At 40.8% G+C, this 23,962-nt stretch overlaps 1 protein-coding gene across 1 annotated transcript in view; it reads left to right on the top strand.

The window, feature by feature from the left end:
• TMC1 (transmembrane channel like 1) overlaps window positions 1-23,962 on the top strand; it is a 123,342-nt gene that overhangs the window by 47,001 nt on the left and 52,379 nt on the right. The window contains exons 5-8 of the mRNA XM_058693236.1: window positions 3,917-4,007; window positions 5,747-5,828; window positions 13,210-13,316; window positions 16,215-16,313. Of these exons, the coding sequence (XP_058549219.1) occupies window positions 3,917-4,007; window positions 5,747-5,828; window positions 13,210-13,316; window positions 16,215-16,313 (379 nt within the window). The remainder of the gene's footprint in view (window positions 1-3,916; window positions 4,008-5,746; window positions 5,829-13,209; window positions 13,317-16,214; window positions 16,314-23,962) is intronic.

Below are 23,962 nucleotides of genomic sequence, written 5' to 3'. Positions count from 1 at the left end.
TTTCTAATAGCACAATGAAAGATGCTGTCTTCTGGGTAAGAAATCTGTTATTGGAGATGATGGGATTGGGCCGTACTACTTTTTTTTTGTTTGTTTTTCATCTCGAGGTCATGCAGCTCACTACAAAGGTTAGCCTTGAAAATAGTGTGAAAGGATGTTCTCTCAGAGTTGCCTACGTCTTCCCATCTGATGTCCCTTCTTCTAGACCAGCAAGCTGCGAGAGTTCTTCCTTATATCCGAAGAGCATCCTATTAGGAATTTCAAGAATCTGTACTTGCTAAAAAAAATTATTCTCTGGCTACTCCATTACCCCTGGCTTTGTCTTAACATCACCCCACACCCCCACAAGACTTCTGATGTGTTGAGTCTAGAATTTATTTTGGCAAGGGTGGGCAGTGGGGAGCAGGAGGAGCTAGAATGGCTCTTCAAGGATCCTTCAGGAATGAAACTAGAGAGAGGCCTTTTGGAGAATGGAGGAGGGAGTAAGGCATTAGGGAAGAGAAGAAATGTATCCCCGAGATTACATGGAGTTGAGTTCGGTCCAGGCTGGTATCTGAAATCCAGCGTCAGAATGTGCATGTTGAGGGGCACCTGAGTGGCTCAGTCGGTTGAGTTTCCGGCTTTGGCTCAGGTCACATTCTCACAGTTCGTGAGTTCGAGCCCCACGTCGGGCTCTGTGCTGACAACTCAGAGCCTGGAGCCTGCTTCACATTCTGTGTCTCCCTCTCTCTCTGTCCCTCCCCCACTCACACTCTGTGTCTCTTTCTTTCTCAAAAATAAATAAACATTAAAAAAAAACAAAAGAATACATATGTTGAGGGTGGGGGACGGTAGTGCTTTGGAGGGAAGTATGAAACTGTGCCTAGCATCAGGAAAAACTTGGCAATTGAGGAGGCAAACGATAAAACCTTGCTTAGATGGCTCCGGGGAAAATTATACTTATAATAACTGACAAAAAACCCTATGCATGCCATGGAAATAGGTTCCATTAATTTTGTGATGATTTTAATTTGTTTATAACCCTGACTTCCGTCTCTCTCTCTCTCTCTCTCTTAAACCTTGCCAGTTTAATGATCCTATTACATAATCATCAGTTCACAAAATTAAAAATCTTGTCAGAAATATGAAGTAGAATAATGGCTGTTTAGAGCAGTCATGTTCTCTAATTGGCCACTCATCTAGAAAGTGATGTAACTCTATAGACCAAACTAAGTATCTAGAGTAGCAAATATGCCCATATAAAGTAGGCACTTTACATTTGAAAAACAGATTTTGATTTTACTACCAGGAAGAATTTTTGACTCTCTATTTATATGTTTTACTATAATAAAGTGATGTGATGATTCCTATGTAGACCTGATTTTACGAATTTCAAAGTTCTCGATACCAAATAGTTGAATTGTAGTCAGTTCGGCTGTCATACATTGTATGGGTACCTAAAATCCACCACACTATGCAAAATAGGGCAATGAAAACCACAGGGCTGATAGGAAACCTGGGAATAAGGGAAGAATACTCAGGAATATCATCAGTGACACATTAAAAAAGATAGGTATAAAACGGCAGCAACATTTTGCACACGCTAAGTGGTTAAGAGATACAGAAAAGCTACAGTAAATGATGGCAGTTTCCTTTGCAAAAGACCTGAAGCTTGCTCGTGGAACTGGCCTTCAACAGGTTTGCAATTTGGGATGTGGCGTTTGGAGGAAGTTCTTTAAGACCAGCTGTGAATGGCTGCGGCCATAAGGCAGGGGGCGCAGTGAGGTAGCCGGGTGAGGTGTGCACGTTTCGTGAATACGCTAAGTTTAGCTGGATGCGGGTTTTCTGCATTCCCCTCGAGTTTCTTGCAGATACAATCTCATGTCAGCAAACGCAAAATTTGTGTTATGCTTAAATTCTTCTGTAATGAATCAATCATGTTAGAGCAAATTTTCAGTTTTGAAACAAGTATTAATAGGAGAATCAGGGGCGCCTCAGTGGCTCCGTTGGTTAAGCCTGCGACTACGGTCCAGGTCACGATCTCATGGCTGCTGGGTTCCAGCCTTGCGTCGGTCTCTGTGCTGGCAGCTCCGAGCCTGGAGCCTGCTTCGGATTCTGTGTCTCCCTCTCTCTCTCTGCCCCTCCCCTGCTCACAGAGACAAATCAGAGGCTGGTTGAGAACTCAAGTCAGAGTCAAGTTTAGTGTAGGTCACTTCAACATTTTATAAATGTCAGCGAGGTGCCATACTCACTCCTGCCCTGTCTTCTCTAGAACACATAGTTAAGGCTTAAATGTGATGCGCTTTCTGATTGTGTGGATGTAGAAACCCAGCCATGAGAGCTCAGTTTATACTTTGTGATGTGGCTGCATTAAACATTTTAGGATCTGTAGAGTGTTTTAGAAACCATTATCAAATTAATCTTCGTAGCTCTGAGGTCATGTCAAATGGTCAGGCCATTTGACAAGGCCAGTCTAGTAACCCTTGTCATTTCCAGGAGACTGTCATAGTTTCTGAGTAGACTCCTGAAGAAGGGTACAATCCCAGCATTTGGGAATGACCTTGTATTTGAGCATCAATTAATATGGAAAATACAATTACCAGATTCTCCCCAATCTGGTAACTATCCCAAGTTATGCTTCTCATCTCCACTTCCAGAAGGTCTAGTTTTATTAAGCATCCTCTTCTGGTCAAAGTAGTGGTCAGCGCTGTGGGAGATACACAAGGACAGGATTTCATCTCTGCCATCAAGGAACTAATTTGGGAGCTCTCTTTGATGCCTAAAGTGAATCTTCTCCGTTGCACTTGTGTTTTTATGGCAGAATGTGGGTGGGTTCACATGCCCAGGCAATTCAAGAGGCACCACTGTGTAGTTATTGGGTAAGTCAGCAGGTGCATGTTGTGTTTCCATCCCTGGGTATTACAAAATCTTGAGTTTAGAACTGTTACTCAGGAACACCTTACCAAAAAAAAAAAATCCTTCACTGACTTTTCATTTTTTCTTTAATTTGCTTTTTTGTGTTAATAATATTCTGTAAAATCTCACGGTCCAGCGGCCTTCCAACCAAAGGATGATGTTGCAGCTATTGAACCATAGTTCAGGTTTGGGTTCTCCTGGGTTATGCCCTCTGCTGTCCCGAAAAGTCAAGACAAACCTGGGCCACCTCTATTTTTTAAAGTTTTTTGTATATCAAACAAACAGCAATAGCAAAATTGGCCAGCCGAGTTTATAAAATTATAGTATATTTAACATTCTCCATTTTTGTGAACTGATGCTTTTCTATACACACACACACATACAGAGAGACCTAAGTGTGACTACTGAAAGGTATAACTATTTGGGAATAATATTAAACTTTATCTTTGAGGCCCTTTCTGAATGTGAGGCCAAAAGTACTCCTTCCCTTTCTCTTCTTCCCTCAACCCAATTTGCTGTACATAACATTTTTGTTTCAACTCATAATTGGTTTTATGAGATTAAATACCAGGTCAGTAACTGTGCTCCATGTCAGTTTGTCCTAAACTCTTTGCCTTATTTTACAAAAGGAACCCTTAAAAAAGAAGAAGAGAAAATATTTTAAAATAAACATTCTGACTGCCAGAAGCTGAAGTCAACTTTGGATTCAATTTTATATGTGGTGGAAATGAAAAGAGCTAGAGTTCTCGATTTTGACACTTAGCATAAATTCCTTGCTTTTTGATGACTCCAGCTGATTAATAAGTGAGACTAAAATATCTTATTCTTCCTGGCCGGAATTAAAAAGCTTAAACATCTATTACGAGTCCGGAGCTTGAAATAGAGCTTAAATTCATGTGCTAAGGGTCTGGAAGAACTAAGGCTACAAACCTGATAAAATGAAATGTCCACTACCTCTATTCTATGCATCTCGACCTATACCCCATTCCCTCTTACCCCTTATTTTGTTTTATTTTCTCAGGGAAGCAAAAAAATTTGTGAGTGAAAATGAAGGAGCCCTTGGGAAAGGAAAAGGAAAGCGGTGGTTTGCATTTAAGATGATGATGGCTAAGGTAAGCCTTTTCACAACTCAGTTTGGTCGATGTTGTATATTCTTGATGGCGGCCTCTCAAATGAAATGGTGATTTATGGCAAAAAGACTTACTTTTGTGATTTTATCACTCTGAAATGGTAAAGATTGTGCCCCTTTCACTTCCATTCCCTGGTAGTTAAGGGGTTCTGGGTCAAAGTTTGTTGCTCTATAAGTTGTTATCTACAAGTTTCAGGGCCATACAGCTACCAGGAACATTAACTATAAATTGAATAGAATATGAAAAAAGCCCCAAATGATATAGTAATATAAACATAGATCCTTGGAAAAGATAGAAAAGAAACTAACATTTCATTAGTATTTACTTATGCCAAGCACTGAATCGAATCCCTCTATGAAGGTACCATATTTAATTCTCAAAGCAAAATAGGTATATAGGTATTATTATCCCCTTTTTATAATTGTTATACCACTTGTAGGCTGAATTCATTTCCATAAAGATGGGGTTTTGTGAATAAAATTCACACCTTAAATATGAAATATAGATTTATGATATATATCAGGGAGTAATAAGTCTGTCTTTATAATTTAAATGAATGGAATCATAATATTTATGCTTTTGTTTCTGGCTTCTTTGACACAATATTATATTCATGAGACACATCTGTGTTGTGGTAGTTGTTCATTTTTATTGATGTGTTGTATTCCATTGTATGAAAGTACCACTATTTACTCATCCATTCTATTGTAGATGGATATTTGGGCTCTTTCTAGGTTGGGTAACCTTTTGAAATTCAGACTTGTCTCATACTGTTATTTGGGCTCTATTGCCCCTGTCCATCTCACACATTATCCCAGCGTTATGTGCACATATGCAAAGTTAGCTTCCCTGTTCCCATTCTTCCTTGTGGTCCTCTTGACCATGGATGGCCCAACATTGTGGAGTAAAATGGAAGGAAGGTCTTTTATAAAACTAATGTAGGGGGGGCCTGGGTGGCTCAGTCAGTTAAGCATCTGACTCTTGATTTCGGCTCACATCATGATCTCATGGTTCGTGGAACCCAGCCCCACATCGGGCTCTGCATTGACAGTGTGGAGCCTGCTTGGGATTCTTTCTCTTCCTCTCTCTCTCCCCCTGCCCTGCACTCTCTCTCTTTCTCTCTCAAAACAAATAAGCTTTTAAAAAAGCTAATGTATGATTCTTTTTCTTCCTCCCTTTCCTATGATACCATGACTTTCCATTTAGTTAGATGCTCTACCCCTCCCAGAATAAAAAGTGTCCCATGTCATAACACTTCCCATCCTGTATCAAAATTACTTGTTTAGGTACAGCTTACTCTAATAGTCTCAGAAGCCCTTCAAGGCAGGAACGATGTCTTATTCAGAGTTCATTAATTTCTTCATGCAACAAGTATTTAATTAAACATATACAATTTGCCAGTCAACTTAGTAGGTGCTACCCCAGTCCCTGCTCCTTTATTGTCTGGAAGAATAAACAGATCTTTCTCAGCATATTTTTTATAAAATAGGGGATCCATAAAAGTTTTTTTAATTGGATTGGTGTGAAGGTGGGTGGGGAACAGAGAAGCAAGTGAATCCTACTGGTTTTTTTTTTTTTTTCTTTTTACAAAAAGCGTTATGTGGCACTAGAGAGATATTTCCAAGTTCATTGTCTTGTGATATTTGGGGATGGGGTGGAGGATAAAACATCTTGACAAACAAGAGGCTAGGTTTTATTATTCTATTTGGCTTTCTTTTCAGAAATGGGCGAAATTTCTTCGTGATTTTGAAAACTTCAAAGCTGCTTGTGTCCCGTGGGAAAACAAAATCAAAGCAATTGAAAGTAAGTACTCATGAGATCTCATTAGATGGGAAGGTTGCTTCATAAGCTTATCAGATGTATTTCTCGGTTTCTGTACTATTGGAAAGATTAAAAACAAGAAAACAAACAAACAAAAGTTATCATTTTTAACATTCTTTTTGTTTACTGTGAAAATTTGTTAGTACTCACCAGTCACAGCCCTGGAGACTCCACTCTCCCTTCCTATATTAGACCAAAATATTCTCATTCTGACCTTGTGTTCTCTCCTATACAGGGAAGTCAATATTGTGCACAGTGACACTGAGTCATATATATCATTGGGAAGGCAGTGATTTTATTTTGGCAATGAACATGACATTGAAAATATATACTCTTATGAGATTTAGACAATAATCTAATTGAACAATGTCTACAAAGAGTGAAGAAATCTTAAAGCCTCATTTTCACGTCTGAAGTAGAATAAGTTAATCACATCACCATCCAGGAATTTGTTATGTGAATACCATTACGTTATTGTGCCTTCATTTTATACAGTATTCACAGGGTACAGAGAAGTCAGGAGAATATACTTGATCAAAAGCGTATTTAGAACAGTGCTCTAGGCTTGGAATAAAGCCAATAAAAATTTAAAAAAATTGTAAATGTAATAAATAATGTTTTTAAATAAGAAAGAATACAGAATATAAAGGAAAAGGGTCATATTTAAAACGAGGGTGAGCATAATCTTGCCATGTTTTGGTTTCTAAGAGTTTCGACTAGGATCTGAATTTCCTCCCTGAGTTTTCAGACTGAGAAGCAGATTTTCCTGCTGGTTAAACTTGGCGTTGCATAATTAAAATGGAGGCTCCACAGGGAGATAACACAGTTGATGGATAGTTCATGGACATGATCGGGCATGTTTTAGGAGTGCCTATCCTCAGTCCTCTGTCTCTCATTATCAAGTGGCAATGAATTAAAAACACATCAGCTAATTAATTACACTTCCACATATTCCTGCATGATCACATTATTACTTTATTTTCTTCCTTAACACTTACTATCTAAAATACTGTATTTTAGGGGTGCTTGGGTGGCTCAGTCGGTTGAGCATCTGACTTTGGCTCAGGTCATGATCTCACAGTTTGTGGGTTCGAGACCCACATCAGGCTCTGTGCTGATGGCTCAGGCCTTGGAGCCTGCTTTGGATTCTGTGTCTCCCTCTCTCTCTGCCCCTGCCCTGCTCACACTCTGTCTCTCTCCATCTCAAAAATAAGTAAACATTTAAAAAAAGGCTCTAAAAAACTATGAATGTGATTTCTTTTTAAATGCATCTTAACAGGGGCAACTGGGTGACTCAGTCGGTTGAACCTCCAACTTCAACTCAGGTCATGATCTCACAGTTCGGGGGATCGAGCCCTGCATCAGGCTCTGTGCTGACAGCTCAGAGCCTGGAGCCCGCTTCGGATTCTGTGTCTCCCTGTCTCTGCCCCTCCCCGGCTCACGCTTCGTCTCAATCTGTTTCTCAAAACTAAATAAATGTTAAAAAAAATTTTTTTTAAATACTGTATTTTAAATTTAATTTTTTTAATATTTATTTATTTTTGATAGAGAGAGAGAGAGAGAGACAGAGTGTGAGTGGGGGAGGGGCAGAGAGAGAGGGAGACACAGAAGCTGAAGCAGGTTCCAGGCTCCGAGTTATTAGCACAGAGCCCGATGGGGGGCTTGAACTCACGTACGGTAAAATCATGACCTGAGCCGAAGTCAGACGCTCAACCGACTGAGCCACCCAGGCACCCCTTAAATTTAATTTTTAACTGTCATTTCATTTCATTTTATTTTGTGCTTATTTCTTCGAATAGACATGAGAGAAGAGGTTTGGTTCTCTTCCTCTTGGATTGCCAGACCTAGAATTTGACTGTAATAAATATGTGTTGAATAAAATGAAAGAGTAGACATTCCTCACATGTCTACCATTCTAGGAAGTGGAAAAAGGAATTTAGACACGTCAGAAAAGAACAGACGTCACGGAATCCTTAGGTTTCAAGTGTGCAGCTGAAATACGCTAACCTGAGAGGTATGGAGGAACAGAAAGACATTTGGAACATTAAGATCTTGATACAATTTGTGTGGAAAGAACTCTGGGTTCTGCTCTTGCTTTGCTACAGATTAGCTGTTCTGCTCCTCGGTAGTCATGTAATCTCTCTGGGCCTCAGTCTCATTCACCTGTGAGATGATAGGGTTGAATCTTGACCAGTTTTGAGATGTATCCCCATACATTTGTAAGAATGATCATTAAAATATGTACATTTGCACATTTTTTATTTCGAAGGTACACTAGAGCAGTTCTAACTTGTCTCAATAACAATGTCATGCCCGCTTGCATTGCAGTAGCCTATCTTGAGGAGGCCAGAAACAGATGGGATTATTTTTATTGCCAGAATTTCACACAAGAATGAGTTACATACATGGCCACCATCTATCATGTGTGTTACTGTGGGGAAGACAGATTGAGGGCCACTCTGTTATACTCTTAGTTATTTTCCTTCCTCTCTTCTTCCTCCAGAAAATTTGGAACAGTCAGCTGGATGATGTCAAGCACATTACTTTCTCTTCCTTATGCAATTTATGATTTGATTAGGTTGCCCTGATTTCTTCACCTTTCATGGTGCTATGCCTCCCTGTGAAGAACTGACCCTCATTTTCTAGTCTATCAACAATCGCCACAACCACTGCCCTTTGAGCATCACTCAGATACTCCGCAGACATTTCATATACTCTTTACCATGCATGCAATGTGCACATTAACCTAACTGTACCAGAATTAGTCTCTAGAGGAGCTGAAATGCAAGGTGAAGTCTGTCTGGGTCCAAAGCTTGTGGTTTCCTCAATGTGGCTTGCTCATTTATCACTTTACAGAACATTTTATAAACTTTTCTTTGGCAACAGTTCCCAGAGTGGATTCTACCAGGGCAATGGCAGGATGGGTAGTTATAGAATTTCTTGATCATTATCCTACTTGGGGAATTATTTTCCATTTTCTCATGCATTTAGTTTTGAATGAGCTATTTATTTAATTATATACTTCATCTTCTATAAGATGCTTAATGCATTATGATCATAATGATAATCATAAATACACCATAGACTCTGGGGCTATTATGTTAGTTGAAAAGTATGAAACCTCTCTAAGACTGTACTAGCAAAGTCCTTGGGTCATAGTAACCATCCCATAGAAAGTACCCTACCAAAGACGGGGAAGCATGTATCTGCGATGGTCTTTGAAACTTAACTAAATGGAAATTGGAAAAGAGATGGGAAAGGCAGTCATGTTCCAATCTTTTCTAAAGGCTGAGGTCCTTTTGCCCCTTACTGGCTCCAGATAATGCAAATCAAATTTGCCACATTTAATTTTCCTAGACCAATTTGAAAGAAACTATGCTTTTTGTCCTAGCCCAACAAGATGATATGTATATTGTACTCATGCAGCAGGTGATTTAATTGGTCTTTTCCCATTTAGAAATGCTCATATTTGTCTGCCTGTCTTATTACCCAACTGTTCAAGAGGAAGTTATCCATGATGACAGACTACAAATTGCTTTGCCTTAATAATAAATAACCAGAGGGAGGGAGAGGTGAAACTTTAACCTGAATTTAAAAGAAATGCAAGAAAATTCAACAACCAGAATATTGCATAAGCTTAAAAGGTCTCACTGGAATACATACCAAGGACTCTGTTTTAATACATGAATAATTCATTATGGAAACAGGATTTATTAGTTAGATTAAAGAAAAAAAGAACAGGTCATTTCTGGGCACAATCCAAATTTATGAATGTGCATGGCCTTGGCTGATTCATGGATATTGCCTATATTCTTTCAGACATACATGCACATGGCATAATTATTCCATATATTATAGTTTTAAAAAGATAATTTGATTATGATTCTACCTGATGAGCAATATAGCACTGTGGTTAAAAGAGATCTAGATTTAGAGTCAAACACCTAGGAATCAAGGCTGCCTGGTTTAGAACTCTGGCTCCATCATTTACTACCTACAGAACTACCCACATGACCCCGGTTTCATCATTTCCTAGCTGTGTAACCCACGGGCTTAAGTCTCTGTAAGGTGAGAGTACAGTATTTCTCCTCTTGCAGGAATTCGATGACTAAATGAATTAATACACAAGATCAAGACAGGTGTCTGAAACAAACATTCATTACATATCAGCTGTTACTATTATTAGTCAAGTTTTGGTTCAGTCCAATGCTTATGTTTCATTTTTGGGTTCTCCATCCACACAGTGGGCCTAATAACACTTAACCTTATTGGGTTCTAGAGGTAGTTAAATGAGTTGATGCCAAAGTTTTCAGTATGCATAATTGACCAGCGAGATATGCCAGCTGTTGTTATTGTTGTTGTTGTTGTTGTTGTTGTTGTTATCATTACCACTACTACAACCTATTCTTGTTCTTTACAATTTTATCTAAGAGACTAAGCACACGGGAATGGATGTTCTTTCCAATTATCTTTTAGCTACGCTATAGTCAGGTTTCCCTCTTTAGTAAATGCCAGATTTAGTCCCAATCAGGGGACCATTAGCCGTGGGTGCTAATAAGTAGAGCAAAACTGTAAGAAGGGAGGTAGGAAAGGAAGAAGGGGAGGAAAGAAGGAAGGGAAGGAGGAAGGGAAGAAGGCCACGAGGGAGGGAGGGAGGGAGAGAAGGAGGAAAGCATGAGTCAGCATCCCGTGCTTGGGATTCTACACCAGAAGATCTCATGTGTGTTTCAGGGAAAAGCTTACTCCGGGTACCTAGAGACAAAGTTTCTTCTCCAATTAATGAGTAACTATAATGACTAGGAAGCTGGAAGTCTACTGCCTTCAATAAAACATGACAAGTAAACCTGGCTGACGCAGTCCTTGGGCAATTGTTACCAGAGAACATAGATAACAGCCATGAAATGATATGAAATCACTGGGAGCCAGGTGGATGATCAGATGTCCTGGGAGGGGCAGATCTGCTGAGCCTTTCTGCAGATGGACCAGCGCATCTGGTTACAGCACCTGCGGGCGTGTTTAGCAAAACCACATGCTTTCAGAAATCCTGTAGAACTCTGTATCCCTCTACAAAGTGAAATGAATCCAAAGATTCAGATTTCAAAATCATTGGGTTTTTTTTTAAAAACGTCCATTTAACCATTGACTTTTTTTAAGTTTCTATAAAAATTGCCTCTGTGTTGTGGGAATAGGCAAGGTGGCACCTAAAGAATATTCTAAGTTCCAGAAATAGCAGCATGACTCTCATGTGATCTCAGCCTCATGTTACTAAGCAGAGGCTGGAATTTGCTTCATAGCAGCCTCCTTCCTTCTGCAATAATGTTTCCCCACCAGTAATGTTGCAAAGCCAGAAGGCCAAGAAAAGCTTTGGTCACTGGAGGTATTTTGCTGAATGAGTCAGGAAAAAGGGCCCGATGCAGTGGGGGTGACTGCCAGTGTTCATTGTTTCTTCTTGGGCAACCGAAAATGGGAATTGGGACGATTAAGGAAACTAGTAACTTAACGTTGAACCTTAAGTGGTAAAGAAAAGTCTGGCTTTTGTTAATTGGTGAAATCTCAACGTGAGACCTCAAATTCCTGTTCTTTCTTCCTCTTCCATTCTCTGTTGTAAGATCATGTTTTTTATTTTTTTCTCAGCAAATACGATTTGGACAGATCACTATCCACGGTGGTGCACGAGTGTCGATGGCACATTCTTGCCTGTCCCTTCCCAATTCATTTCCCAAAGTGGAGGAGACTTCTTAAAGGTCACGGTCCCCCCACCGCCACCCCACTCCAGGTGCTTAACACCTGTTGGTGACTTCTCATCACATTTAAAATAAAAGCCTCACTTTCTACCTTGCCTTAAGAGGTCCTACGCAGTGTGGGTTGGCTTGTCTCTCCATCCTCATCTGTCACCAATTTCCCTTGTTCATTGGGCTCCAACTACACAGTCCTCTGCTTTGTTCCTCAATTGTCCTGAGCTCTTGCCTGCCTCCAGATATTTGTTCTGGGTCTTTCCTCTGCTTGAGCGGCTCTTCCCCAGCCTGGGCATTGTGCCTCTTCCTCCAACTTCAGACCGAGGCTCGAATGCTACCCTCTTTGATATACCTTCCTCAATGAACTTATTGAAAGCAACCCTCTTGATATTTTATAATCAGGACCTATCTGGTTATAATAATTACATATATGTAATTGTTACAAATATATAATCATATGTAATCTTATATATCATATATAATACATACGTATCATATAAATGATGCATGCATACATGCTATATCACACATAATATATATGCATTAATCAATGTATAAAGCGAATATACATATAATATATAATATATATGATATATAATATACATGCTATTCACACATGATATGATGTATAATATAATATATAATATATTATGATAAATACATATATTTAATTAATTTATTTAGTTTTTAAATTCCTGCATTTTTGTTGTTTCCATACCTCACTAAAATGTAAGTTGTATTAGGGCAGCAACCGTATCTGTGACATTGTGCCTCACATCTAAAGTAATTCCTGGCAGAAGATGCTTTATTTTATTTATTTTTTTTAAAGTTTATTTAGTTATTTTGACAAAGACAGACAGCACACGAGCAGGGAAGGGGCAGAGAGAGAGAGAGGGGAGAGAGAAAGTCCCGAGCCATCTCCATGTTGTGAGCACAGAGCCCAACATGGGGTTCCATCTCAGGATCCGTGAGATCATGACCTGAGCTGCAACCAAGAGTCGGATGCTTAACCAACTGAGCCACCCCAGGCGTCCCAGAAGATACTTTAAATATGTGAGGAGTGAGTGAATGACCTTCAGCTTCTGTGCTGTACCTAAAAAATCCCAGTCAAGTCAGACAAATAGCACGGGGCAGTCTGTTAGGACAGCTGTCCAGAAAGGATGTGGTAAACATTTTTGAGAAGAGCCTTGTTGGCTGACAGGAAGGAGGCAGAAGGGCAGTAATGATCATGATAATGGCGGAAAACTGCTGGCCAGGTACTGCAGCAACTACCTTACAGGTATTTGCTCACGCAACTGTACTAACTCCAGGCATGAAATGGGCTCTTCAAGGAGCACTTCTAGCTGCTAAGCACAAGGCAGCTTTCCCTCGGATGGACTCTAAAGGCGTAGGTCACAGTCATTCTACACAACGGCAACTACACAGTAGAGAGCACTTCCATCACCATTAACTTTCCCTCTTCCAGGATAGAAACAGGAGGACGCCAGAGACTGTCGATATGATGTCCACGTGAAAAGAACCCAAGTGTCGCCAGGAGCAGATCTCTTATGGAAAGAACCAAGACAGTGGCTTTTGTTTCCTTTTGATTCTGACCTGTCTCTCAATCTTTAAACTTTTCTTTTTGGTAGGTCAGTTTGGCTCATCAGTGGCCTCATACTTCCTCTTCTTGAGATGGATGTATGGAGTAAATATGGTTCTCTTTATCTTGACATTCAGCCTCATCATGTTGCCAGAGGTAAGATTCTGACTTCTGGGTTACAAAAAAATAGCTGAAACAAGTTTCTCCTGTCCTAGAAAATTTCTTTCCTCTTCTGAAAAATAGAATGATTAACTGGCCGTATCCACTCTGAGAGTCGTAGCCCAGGTAACAAGGTTAATCTTCAAAATGGTGCCCGTGGGCTGAAGATCCCACTCATTGCTCCAAAGGGTACATGAGCTTCCTGAAATCATATATAAAATGTGGTGTGTCTGTTTAAATGTACATTTTTATATGGAAGGGTTCGTGGCTTCTATCAGATTCCCAAGGTGGTCCCTGTGCTCAAATGTTAATTGCTCAAAAGGAAAGCTTCGACACCTTGTGAATTGTATTTATTTATTTTGCCAAGTTTGCTTGGAAAGAAATATTCCTTAATGCATCTGTCTTTTCTATTTGAAGAAACACAACATGAGCAGTTTTTTTTCCACATGTAAAGTAAGATAACCCAGGCACACACACGCACGCACACATACACAGTGGGGTGGGGTCTTTTAGGATCAAAGTCAGAGAGGAGAGTAAAGCAGATAGTGGGTCCAGAGTGAAGAAGGAGGCAAAGCCCTGAGCTGATGTGGGGAAAAGAGTCAATCAACTAAGGCCAACAAACAAGACTGAGGTTGGAGTCTTTAGTCACAAGAGGTTAGATGGCTCTGATCTTTGGATGCTTACTTATCACACAGAAGTCAGTTTAGGCTTTATTCGGGCTACAGAGGGTCTTTTAGGTGTCATTATTTCAAAGCCAACTTGTTCAGAACAGTATTGCCGACAGCCAAAACTAAGCGTTTTGAGTGATTTTTTATTTCCATGTGTTTTTTTTAAATATGAAATTTATTGTCATATTGGTTTCCATACAACACCCAGTGCTCATCCCAACAGGTACCCTCCTCAATACCCATCACCCACCCTGCCCTCCCTCCCACCCCCAATCAACCGTCAGATTGTTAGGTTAGAGCACTGGTCTCGAATCCCCATGGTTTTAAATCAGGGCCAGCTTCTGCATTGAGCAGATTGTAAAGCAATCCCAATAGTGCTTTACATGCATGAAGAATTTTGCTTTTAATAGTGCAGAACACTTTCATTTCTTTTACTTACTGAGCCTCACAACAAATGTAAGAAGTAGACTTACAGAAGCATTTCTTTCCCCTTTAAAAATGTGGAAACAGAGTCACGGGTTGCTTATTGGGCTTAACCAATATCTTGAGAGTGAGGGTTTTTTTTCAAGTCGTTCCAGGACTGGGATCATGATTCTATTTTTTGTCCCAAGATTTTGCCTCTCAATCCACTACTTTTATAATCCCTGAGATAATTCGGGGCATTCTACAGCTATGTGGCTCTTAGAAGTCAGTAGACATAGATCAGAAGTCTGGCGAGTCCATTTCTCAAGTGAAAACTTTCAGGCGATAGAGCAGAATGTATGTATTTCATCTATTTCAGATTAACCCCAGCTTTATTTCTGCTCATGTCTCCAAGGAAACTTGAAACTCCATCACTGGCTATTATGACACTCCTTAGTGTCAGACTCGGGGCATACGTGGAGTTTTATCAACGGCACTTACTCTTTCCCCTACAGCACACAGCCTCCGTGGAAATGAAAGGTTGTGGCTGATTTGTTCCAACTATATGAAATTACAGCATGCCTGGTGTATGGTGGAGGGAGTTAATACGTTTTGATTGGATGTATTCCTAGAACTAAGAAGCATATTGTCTTTGGATGCTTTCTTACAGGTTTGTGTTAGTTGCTGTGAGGGGCATCCTGTTTTCTGGGCATGGGTTACCAGCTCCAGCAAAAGAACAAAAGAGGATAGAAACCTCATGTGCTAGCTTTACAGAACCGCCAGAGGCCAAGACTGGTCCCCTCCTGGCAATGAGGCTCCATTTTTCAGCAGCCTCCAGCCCACAGACTCATTCAGCCTTCCTTTGATTCAAATGCCCTTTCGCCCAAAGGGCCGAGCCTGAGACCTTAATCTCTTTTGTTCTCTGTGGCCCTCAACTTTGGAGTGAGACAGGGTAGGACCCACCTTCTGCTCTGTTCAGTCCTAGGAAGCCAAGAAGCTTCCATGGAAGCTGTGCAGCCTATGTGGAGGGTAGGAGTAGGGGCTGACTTCCATAAAGCTGCACACTCAGGCATCCAGTCACATTCATCCTCCACCCCCAGCCCCAGGGAAGAAATTTTCATGTCCCATAAGAGGCAGCATCTGCTTGGCAAGCCTTGTGCCTGCCCTAGCGGGGTGCTTTTACCAGTTCTCACCAGGAAATCTGCCAGGACCCTATTCTTGTCCCCTTGCTGGCTGGCTCGGCCCCTAAAAATTCCTCTTTGAATCTGGTAGCATAAGATCAGGGGAGCAAACCTGAATTAGTGGTAAAGCAAATATAACCAGGGTACCCATCTTTCCTCCCATTTGGCCCTCTCAAATTGTGTAAGTGATTCCCTTGAGTCTTCTCTTTCTTAACATGAAGGAGAGAATCTCCCACCACCCCCAACCCTAAGAAGCAGCCCCACATGAAGATGTGGGTAGTATGGTTTGTTTGAACACTATAGTTCCCCCAAAGGCCTCTTTTCTCCTCTCCAGACCTCCCCTAAAGGAGACCAGTTTAGAGGTGGTGGTGGGTCGTGGGGCTTCTCAGCAAGCCTTCTGGGCATTGTGGTTGGCCCGACTGCTGGTGGTCCACTGAACTTAGAAGGAAGGGTTCCTAGCACTCCCTTTGTTCTTAACTCTGGATTTAGTAGTCAATTCTCGGAAAATGGGACCCCACGTGGAGACCCACAGAGTCTCCATGAAAAAGTTTCAGAAGTGCTTTTAAACAAAACCATTTGTGATCACATGTGTGGCTCAGACTTTGTTTCCAGTTATTAACTGCTTTCTTTGCTTCTCTATACAGTACCTCTGGGGTTTGCCATATGGCAGTTTACCTAGGAAAACAGTTCCCAGAGCTGAAGAGGCATCTGCGGCAAACTTCGGTGTGTTGTACGACTTCAACGTAAGTGTCTCTACATAGCTGTGTTGGTAGGAGGATGGATTTGTCCTTACTCTCTGAAACCCCATGGCCTCCTCTCCTGGGGTAGACAAAGGTCTTAAGAGATATGTCCCTGCCCCTTGTTAAAAAAAATAAGAAAGGAAGGAAGGAAGGAAGGGAAAAAGGAAGGATGGAAGGAAGGAAGGGGGAAAAAGAGAAAGGAGGAAAGGGAGGAAGGGGGGTGGGAGGAATGAAAGGAAAGAAGGAAGGGAGAGAAAGAAAAAAAAGAATAGGTTTAATAATGTGATAATATGATTAAATGGGAATATAGATGACTGAATGAAGGTGAGCTCAGAGTTCAAAGACTTGAAACAAATATCTTTATCTCTGGCTTTGGAAAAGAACAAAGGAAGAATTTGCAAATGTGCTTTTTGAAAAATCTCATAGGATTCTTAGGGAATTAGAGCTTTGCTTCCTAAACAAGTCTATTTAGTATTATTCAATAGTCAATTCCAGACACAGCTAAATATTAAATACTAAACAGTACTAAATATTAACTGATAAATAATACTAAAATGAGTACCACACGATTGTGGTACCTGTATGAGCATGACTCCACTATAGTATGGGGGTAAGTTTCACTCTTTCAGCTGCCCTGGGTGAGGATTATTGTTACGGCAGAGATTCATTTTTACCCATTGAAAAAATCATGTCAAGAGTTTGATTCAAGTCTGTGGCAACTATTAAATTTCACACATTTCTTTTCTAAATAGTGACCAGATTGGAGATGGTTGGAAGTGTAGAAGATAAGAAAGTAGTAAGGTGGAGATTGGGGAATTGATAATTCAAGGAATTTTTGGACAGTGGAAAATGAGGACAAGCTTTTATGTAACCTGGGGAATCAAAGAAGGAGAGAAAAATAATGAACACTCTTCATGTTCATAGTGTTGATACGTATATTTCACAGATATTTTGAATTCTGTCCTCAAACTCCCTAAATTATGAGCTTCCTAAAGAGAGGGGATCCTATCTATTACACCTTCTTTGAAGCCCTTAATATGATACTCAACCAATAAAGTCTTCGTGAATCTTCTTGACTGACAACCCCAAGAAGAGGGATGATCTGTAGAGCCCTGGAACCATAGAAATTAATTACGTGAGCATTACCAGAAAATGTAAATTTTAAGAAAGGTTCCCAGTCTCCGAGTAAGCAACAGAAATAAGCGTAAGGCTTATAAGCATCGGCAGGCCCAACTTTGTGGCATTTGGAATCTCCAATCATCCTTGTCAGTTAGACTTTCATTTCCAATTCAGTGCTCATTTCTGGAATATAAACATGCACTGGTTTTACAAAGATAAATGTGACATGTTTCTTGGGCTCAAGGTACTCATGATAGTAGAAGATAGTTGGTCAACTAGTATACCACATGTTGTGTGTTAAGTTAGCAAAATGGACAAAAGAAAAAGACAATGGGGGGGGGCCCAAGGAAGTGATTGTTAGTTTTGCTTGGGAAGGTCTAGGATTTATGAAGGATATAGTGTCTGAGTTAGATTTTACTTCTTCTTGTGTATTTCTCCTTTCTGTTACCCTCTGTCTCTCTTCCTCCCTCTCTCTAGATTTCAAATCATTTCTTATTGTGTTCTCCTGAATCTGCTTTTCCTTCCCATTCTCATCTTCTGGTTAGCAAGGTAATAAACTTCCGGTCTGGTTAGTAAGAGCCCAAACTAATAATATCATTGGCATGTTCTGATGTTTTAATCAAACCAGAGAAAAGAAGAACTGAAAGTCTGAACAAAAGTGTGTTTTGTTTGTGAACAAATATTCAATGAAGTTGAAGCACTTTTAAATTTGTCAACTAACTGAAACAAAAAAATTTGGGGGAAAAAGTCCATTAGCGACGTGAAAGATATTGATCAGCTGATTGGAAGACAAAGAGGAAGGTGGTTCTGAGGGTCAAACCAGAAGCTCTAACAGGTGAATACAGGAAAAGGCCAGGGGAGAGGGTTTGGGCAACACATAGGCTCGCCAAGATTTTCTTACTGCCCTTGACAGCTGTCTCATTTTCAGTTTGGTGAAATACAATTTAGCAGCGGATAGAGGAAGACAGAAACCAGAGTCTCCTATGATATTCATTTTCCTTTATAATCTAGGCCTGCCTGAAAACAGTTCTAAAGCAATAAGAGAATAGATTTAAAAAAGAGAGAGAGAATATAAATGGCCAATAAAAAATATGAAAAGCCATTAAAGTGACGTTATTCATTTGCAGCTTTTCTTAATTTTTCTGCGTATGGTAACCACTCAGTTATTTGGCATGTATCATAATATAAGGGATTTAAAAATTTTCTTACTTTGTTTAATGTTTATTTATGTTTTAGAGAGAAAGAGAGAGAGAGGGCAGGGGAGGGTCAGAGAGAGAGGGAGAGAGAGGATCTGAAGTGGGCTCCATGATGACAGCAGAGAGCCCATGTGGGGCTTACACTCACGAACCGTGGGATCATGACCTGAACTGAAGTTGGACCCCCTTAACCGAATGAGCCACCCAGGCACTCCCCACATAAGAGATTTTTAGAGATACAAGTGCTTTTAGACCTCTTCAGTCCCATGTTTCACATTATAAAGTTAGGGAAACTTTGAGTCATAGAAGCCTACTCAGGGTCTTATAGCTATTGAGTGGTTCCAAAAAACTAATTTTCCTGCACTGATTTCCAACAGCATTCTCACTTACTGTTTCTAGAACACAGATCGGCTCCTTTCAGTGCCATAGCTATCTCACTGGGGAGGAGTTGAAACAGTTGGATACCATTTTCACTTTTCATAATAAATACATAATTCCCAAATTAGCTTCTTAAGTAGAATAGTAGGTTCAATATTTACTCTTGCTCGAATTCTTTACTTGGTCCTCGAACAATAGAGGTGCCCTCTCTGTATTATAAGATGATCTTCCTGGACAGCACAGTATTCCATCTATCATGGCACCATGGAGGAAACCATCAACGAAATATCCTTGAGATTCCCTGAAAACTCAGAATTCTGCACTTCCAAAGAGCCCAGAGATGCAAGGAGGAAAAAAGACGTGTTTCAGGACTAAGGCAGAGTTAACAAATGCCCGAACGGTCTGATTAAGCCATGGGTTTGTCGCATCTAAGAAGCTTAGTGTGACCGCTTAGCTAAACAATTCCATATAGATGCAGGTGAAGAGAAACAGAAAAAGATTGATAGAATGCTGGGACAGAGATGCAAGCATGACCTCTTGTGGTAGAGGAGCTTATAGGATGGGAAGTGGGGTGGAGGTGGGGCAGTGGAGTTTCAGGTTGGAACCTTGGAACTTCCCTCCGGACCCTCCCCACCGAAGTATCACCCTGGAGCTCAGTGCTCTGTCATTTGTAAACACATGTCATAACTCATCCACATTCACTTTAATAGGAGACAAATGCCTTTTGGTATTTGCAAAGGTCAGCCAGTCTGACAGCTTTTCAAAGCCGTGCTTTACAAAGCACCATATTTTCGATCCTTGTATTGAGTACCTAGTGGCGGGTCTTACCAACCTAGAGGGAAATATATTTTCTTAAAATAGTAAGAAATAGGGAGATTGTCTAATATGCGTGTTATGGATCGAATCAGCAGAAATGATATGATTTGAAGCAACAGAATTGGAAGAATGAGTTTAGGTCAGGAAGAAGAGGACGTCTTTGTTGTCAAAATACTCGGAGACACAAGAATGATATCAGAGGGTGAGATCATTTGAGTTGTGGATAAAGGGAAAGGCACTCAGTTCTCCAGCTTGTGAACGTCTTGTACCTTGCGTGTGGATAAACGCGAGTCAACTTTGCATCCCCCTTTTCAGCTGGTCGTTGTAGCTGTTGGTGGGGCGAGGCTCTAAAAGGGGCCCTAGAGAGGACATTTAGCACCTGTATGTGTTAAGCAGGCACCTACATTAAGTTTCATCTTCGTAACAACCCTTCAGGATGAAGATCAATAATCTTTTTATAGTTGAGGGAATTGGGACTCGGAGAGGTCGGTCAGTTTGCCAAAGACGACACAGGTAATTAGAGGAGGTGCTGAAATCCAAAGTAAAACGTGGCTGACTTTAATGTCAAATCGTCAGTTTACTTCTAACACACCCCAAGCCGACTCCTTCTGCCCTGCCCACGTGTGCCACATCTCACCCTTGAAGTCTGTCCTCAAAGGAAACTGTCACAGACATTCTGAATGTCCTCAAACAGCAGGTCCACTCCTTATTTTATGAGTATCAACAGGTTTTTTTTTTTTAAATAATAATCTTCCAGAGTGACAGCATCTCCCCTCAGTTCTCTTAAGTTCCTTCATGTCTTATGGTACTGACCACATTTACAAGAGATATTTTTGCAATATACATATGGAATAACTCATCTTTTTTTAAAGGATGTTTTAGTCGTTCAAATACGTGTTTATTTTCAGAGAGTGCCCCCCTTTTTTATTGAGGTACAACAAACATACAACATTACATTGGTTTCAGGTGTACAGCATAACGATTCAATATTTGGAGACATTGTGAAATGATCACCACAATAAGACTGGTTCACATCTGGCAACATACATAGCTACAGAATTATTTTTTATTTTTTGAGATGAGAACCTTTAAGATTCACTGTCTTAGCAACTTTCAAATATGAAATGCAGTACTACAAACTATGGTCTGCGAGTTGTACGTTGCACCCCCCACGACTTGTTTGTTTTATAACTGGAAATCTGTACATTGTCACTTCCTTCGCCCATCATTCCCATCCCCATCTCTTGCCGCGGGCAACCACTGGTTTATTCTCTGTGTCTATGAGCTTGTTTTTTTGTTTAAGATTCCACATACAAGTGAGATTCGATGTTCTTTGTCTTTTTCCATCTGAGGTATTTCACTTAGCATAATGCCCAAGGTCTATCCATGTTGTTGCAGATGGCAAGATTTCCTCATTTTTATGGCTGAATAATATATGCCAGCATGTATATGTCTGTATATATACACACCACATCTTCTTTATCCATTCCTCCATTGACAGACACACAGGTTGTTTCCGTGTCTTGGCTATTGTAAATACTGCTGCGGTGACATGGGGATGCAGGTGTCTTTTGTCTTTTCAAGTTAGCGTTTTCATTTTCTTCAGATAAATCCCAAGCAGTGGATTACTGGATCATATGGCATTTCTATTTTTAATTTCTCGAGGAACCTCCATACTGGTTTCCATAGTGGCTGCACCAAGTTACATTCCCACGAACAGTGCGCAAGGGTTTTTTTAGGGAGCCCTTTTGAAGGAGCAAGTCATTTTTGGCTTCCCAAGAAACACACACAAAAACAATATTAGATTCAGGAGATACCTGGGGGCAGGGTGAGAATACCTACAAACAAGAAAGGAGAGAGGAACCATGAGTAGGTGGGGAAAGTGTCCAGATGGCAAAGCCAGCCTGACTCCTGAGAAGGGAGAGAGGGAGGGGACACTGAGTAGGAAGAATCTCAAGATTGCAGTACAGCTCTGGGGAAAAAGTCTTGACGAGGCTAATGGTGAATCTCCAAGCAAAGTCTGTCCATTGGAGGAACCCCATTATCACTGGCTCTACTATTTCTCACTATTCTCGGTCATGGGCTGGGGGCCACCTGGGAGGATGTAGTCTCAGGATGAGCATGCGATGTTCCATTCTGGTTGATTCAAAGTGGTGGCATCTGGAGGCCATCTCCCAAAGGCTCTCTGAGTAGCACACCAGCATGGCTGCTGTCGGGGTCTGTAGGCTTGAACGTGTGACTTGGTTCCTCTACTTTAGGTCAGAAGTGTTGTTGTTGTTTCTCCTGCTGCTCTTACTTAGTTGCAACAAGCTTCAAATACACCAATATAATCTCTTTGCTTCAGCCCTTGTCTCAGCCTCACCCAGAGCTGGCTCAACAAAGACCAGACCCCTAGATGATAAACATCTAGTGCCCTCACCGAGGGCAAAAGTAGGACCCCGAGGCAGACTGCTAAGCCTCTTGGGACAAAACTAGGTTTGTAGATTACCATGCTCATCAAGACAGGGGATAGTTCTCCCCTGCAGTGGAAATCCTAAGAATGGAAGGGGTCAGGATCCTCTCCTCTGTATCCATAGTGAGACTCCTTAGAAGACTTCACTGAACAGGGTGGGTGCAGCTTAGCCAAGGGATGCCGGGGTTGGCAGCATCCAAAGGTTGTCCATCCCTGGCCACCATATTTGCTTCATTTCCTCAGTGTCCAGCCAAGGTCCCTCTCAATAGGCTCATTAGGTTCCATTAACAGAAAAGCCATGTCAAATTCTGCTCTCACTCATAGTTTCTCTTGCTTCATAGGCCTCTTAATCTGCTACTCCTGGACTTCTTGATACACATTTATAGCTTGTGGTAGAAGAGATCCCAGGGTCTGCTTTTGGCTTTCTTGGGATCCTTTTGTTGTGTAGACTTGGAAAACTGATTCCTTCAGGTCTTCACTTCTATCAGTGTTTTCTTTAATTCAACAACAACTTCCAGTTTTCAACATCTCAAGTTGCACCTGGCCAAACCAAAGCCGACCTTTCTTTTTGCAAAAATTTGGGATGCCTATGATCCTGATGTCATACTTACAACATGAAAACAGCATCTGTTCTTTGGATGTGGTCCAGGAACAAGTCTTCTTTTCATTAATTTAGTGAACATTTATTTAGTATTTGCCAGATGCCAGATAATGTGCCAGGTGCTAAGCAAAGGTGAGCAAAACCCAACAAGGTCTCTGGCCTTGGAAACTTAAAGTCTAGTCGAGTAGTGAGGTAATCACAAAAATAAATGTAATTGCAACTGTGCCAAGTAAGAAAGGTAAACAGTATTGAGCGAACATGCAGCAGGGATCCTGACCTAGTTCACAGCCTAAGAGAGGGAAGTAGAGGATGGCAGAATTTTTCTGAGAAAGAAACCCTTGAATTGGGCTCTGAAGAGTCAGTACGAGCTCCCAGTTTGAGAGAGCGGAGAGGCATTCTAGAAAATGAGGACAGCAAGTCAAAGGACCCATGGCGGGAGAAGATTGCCTCACTCAAGAGACCGACTGGAGGTTAGTGAAACTAGACTGTGAAAGGGCGTCGGGGTGGGGGGGTTGGCCTTACAGAGACAGAAGGGGTATCAAGATGTGTGGAACTCTTTAGAATCTAGGTCATGATACTGTGTTTTTCTCAGAGCAGTTGAAAGTAGTTTTAGGGAGTGGTGGATGAGTAGTGGCACTATCAAACTTGAAACTTAAAAAGGTGAACAGATCAGAGTGGAGGAAATTGAATGTGAGGAGACCAAAAAGAGTCTAACGATATGTGAGCATATCATGTGTCGATAAATATCAGTAAGTGAGAGACTAAGATTGTTTGCAAGAGCTCAGTTTGCCTGGTAGGAATCTGTTGACCTCTGAATATTGGCTGTCAACTTAATAGATTGAAGGCTGAGCCACTGAGCCAGATTGGAACTTCACAATCCATTATATTCCATAACACAACCGAATGGCATCACATTTTGAGTCTGATACGTCTGCTGTGAAAATAGATTACTTAAAGTCACATTTGAAAACAATTCAGTAAAAACTCCATCCTATGTTCCAGCATCATGTATCTCCAATAAATATTATTTGCTTATGAATTGTACTTGAAATTAATTACATTCATTGATTTTGTTTTGTTCAGTTTTTAA

This window comes from Neofelis nebulosa, chromosome 12 (genome assembly GCF_028018385.1).
Source record: "Neofelis nebulosa isolate mNeoNeb1 chromosome 12, mNeoNeb1.pri, whole genome shotgun sequence".
In the NCBI taxonomy this organism is placed as follows: Eukaryota; Metazoa; Chordata; class Mammalia; order Carnivora; family Felidae; genus Neofelis; species Neofelis nebulosa.
Note: the sequence above shows the minus strand (reverse complement) of the source record. Positions and strands in the feature narration are given on the sequence as shown.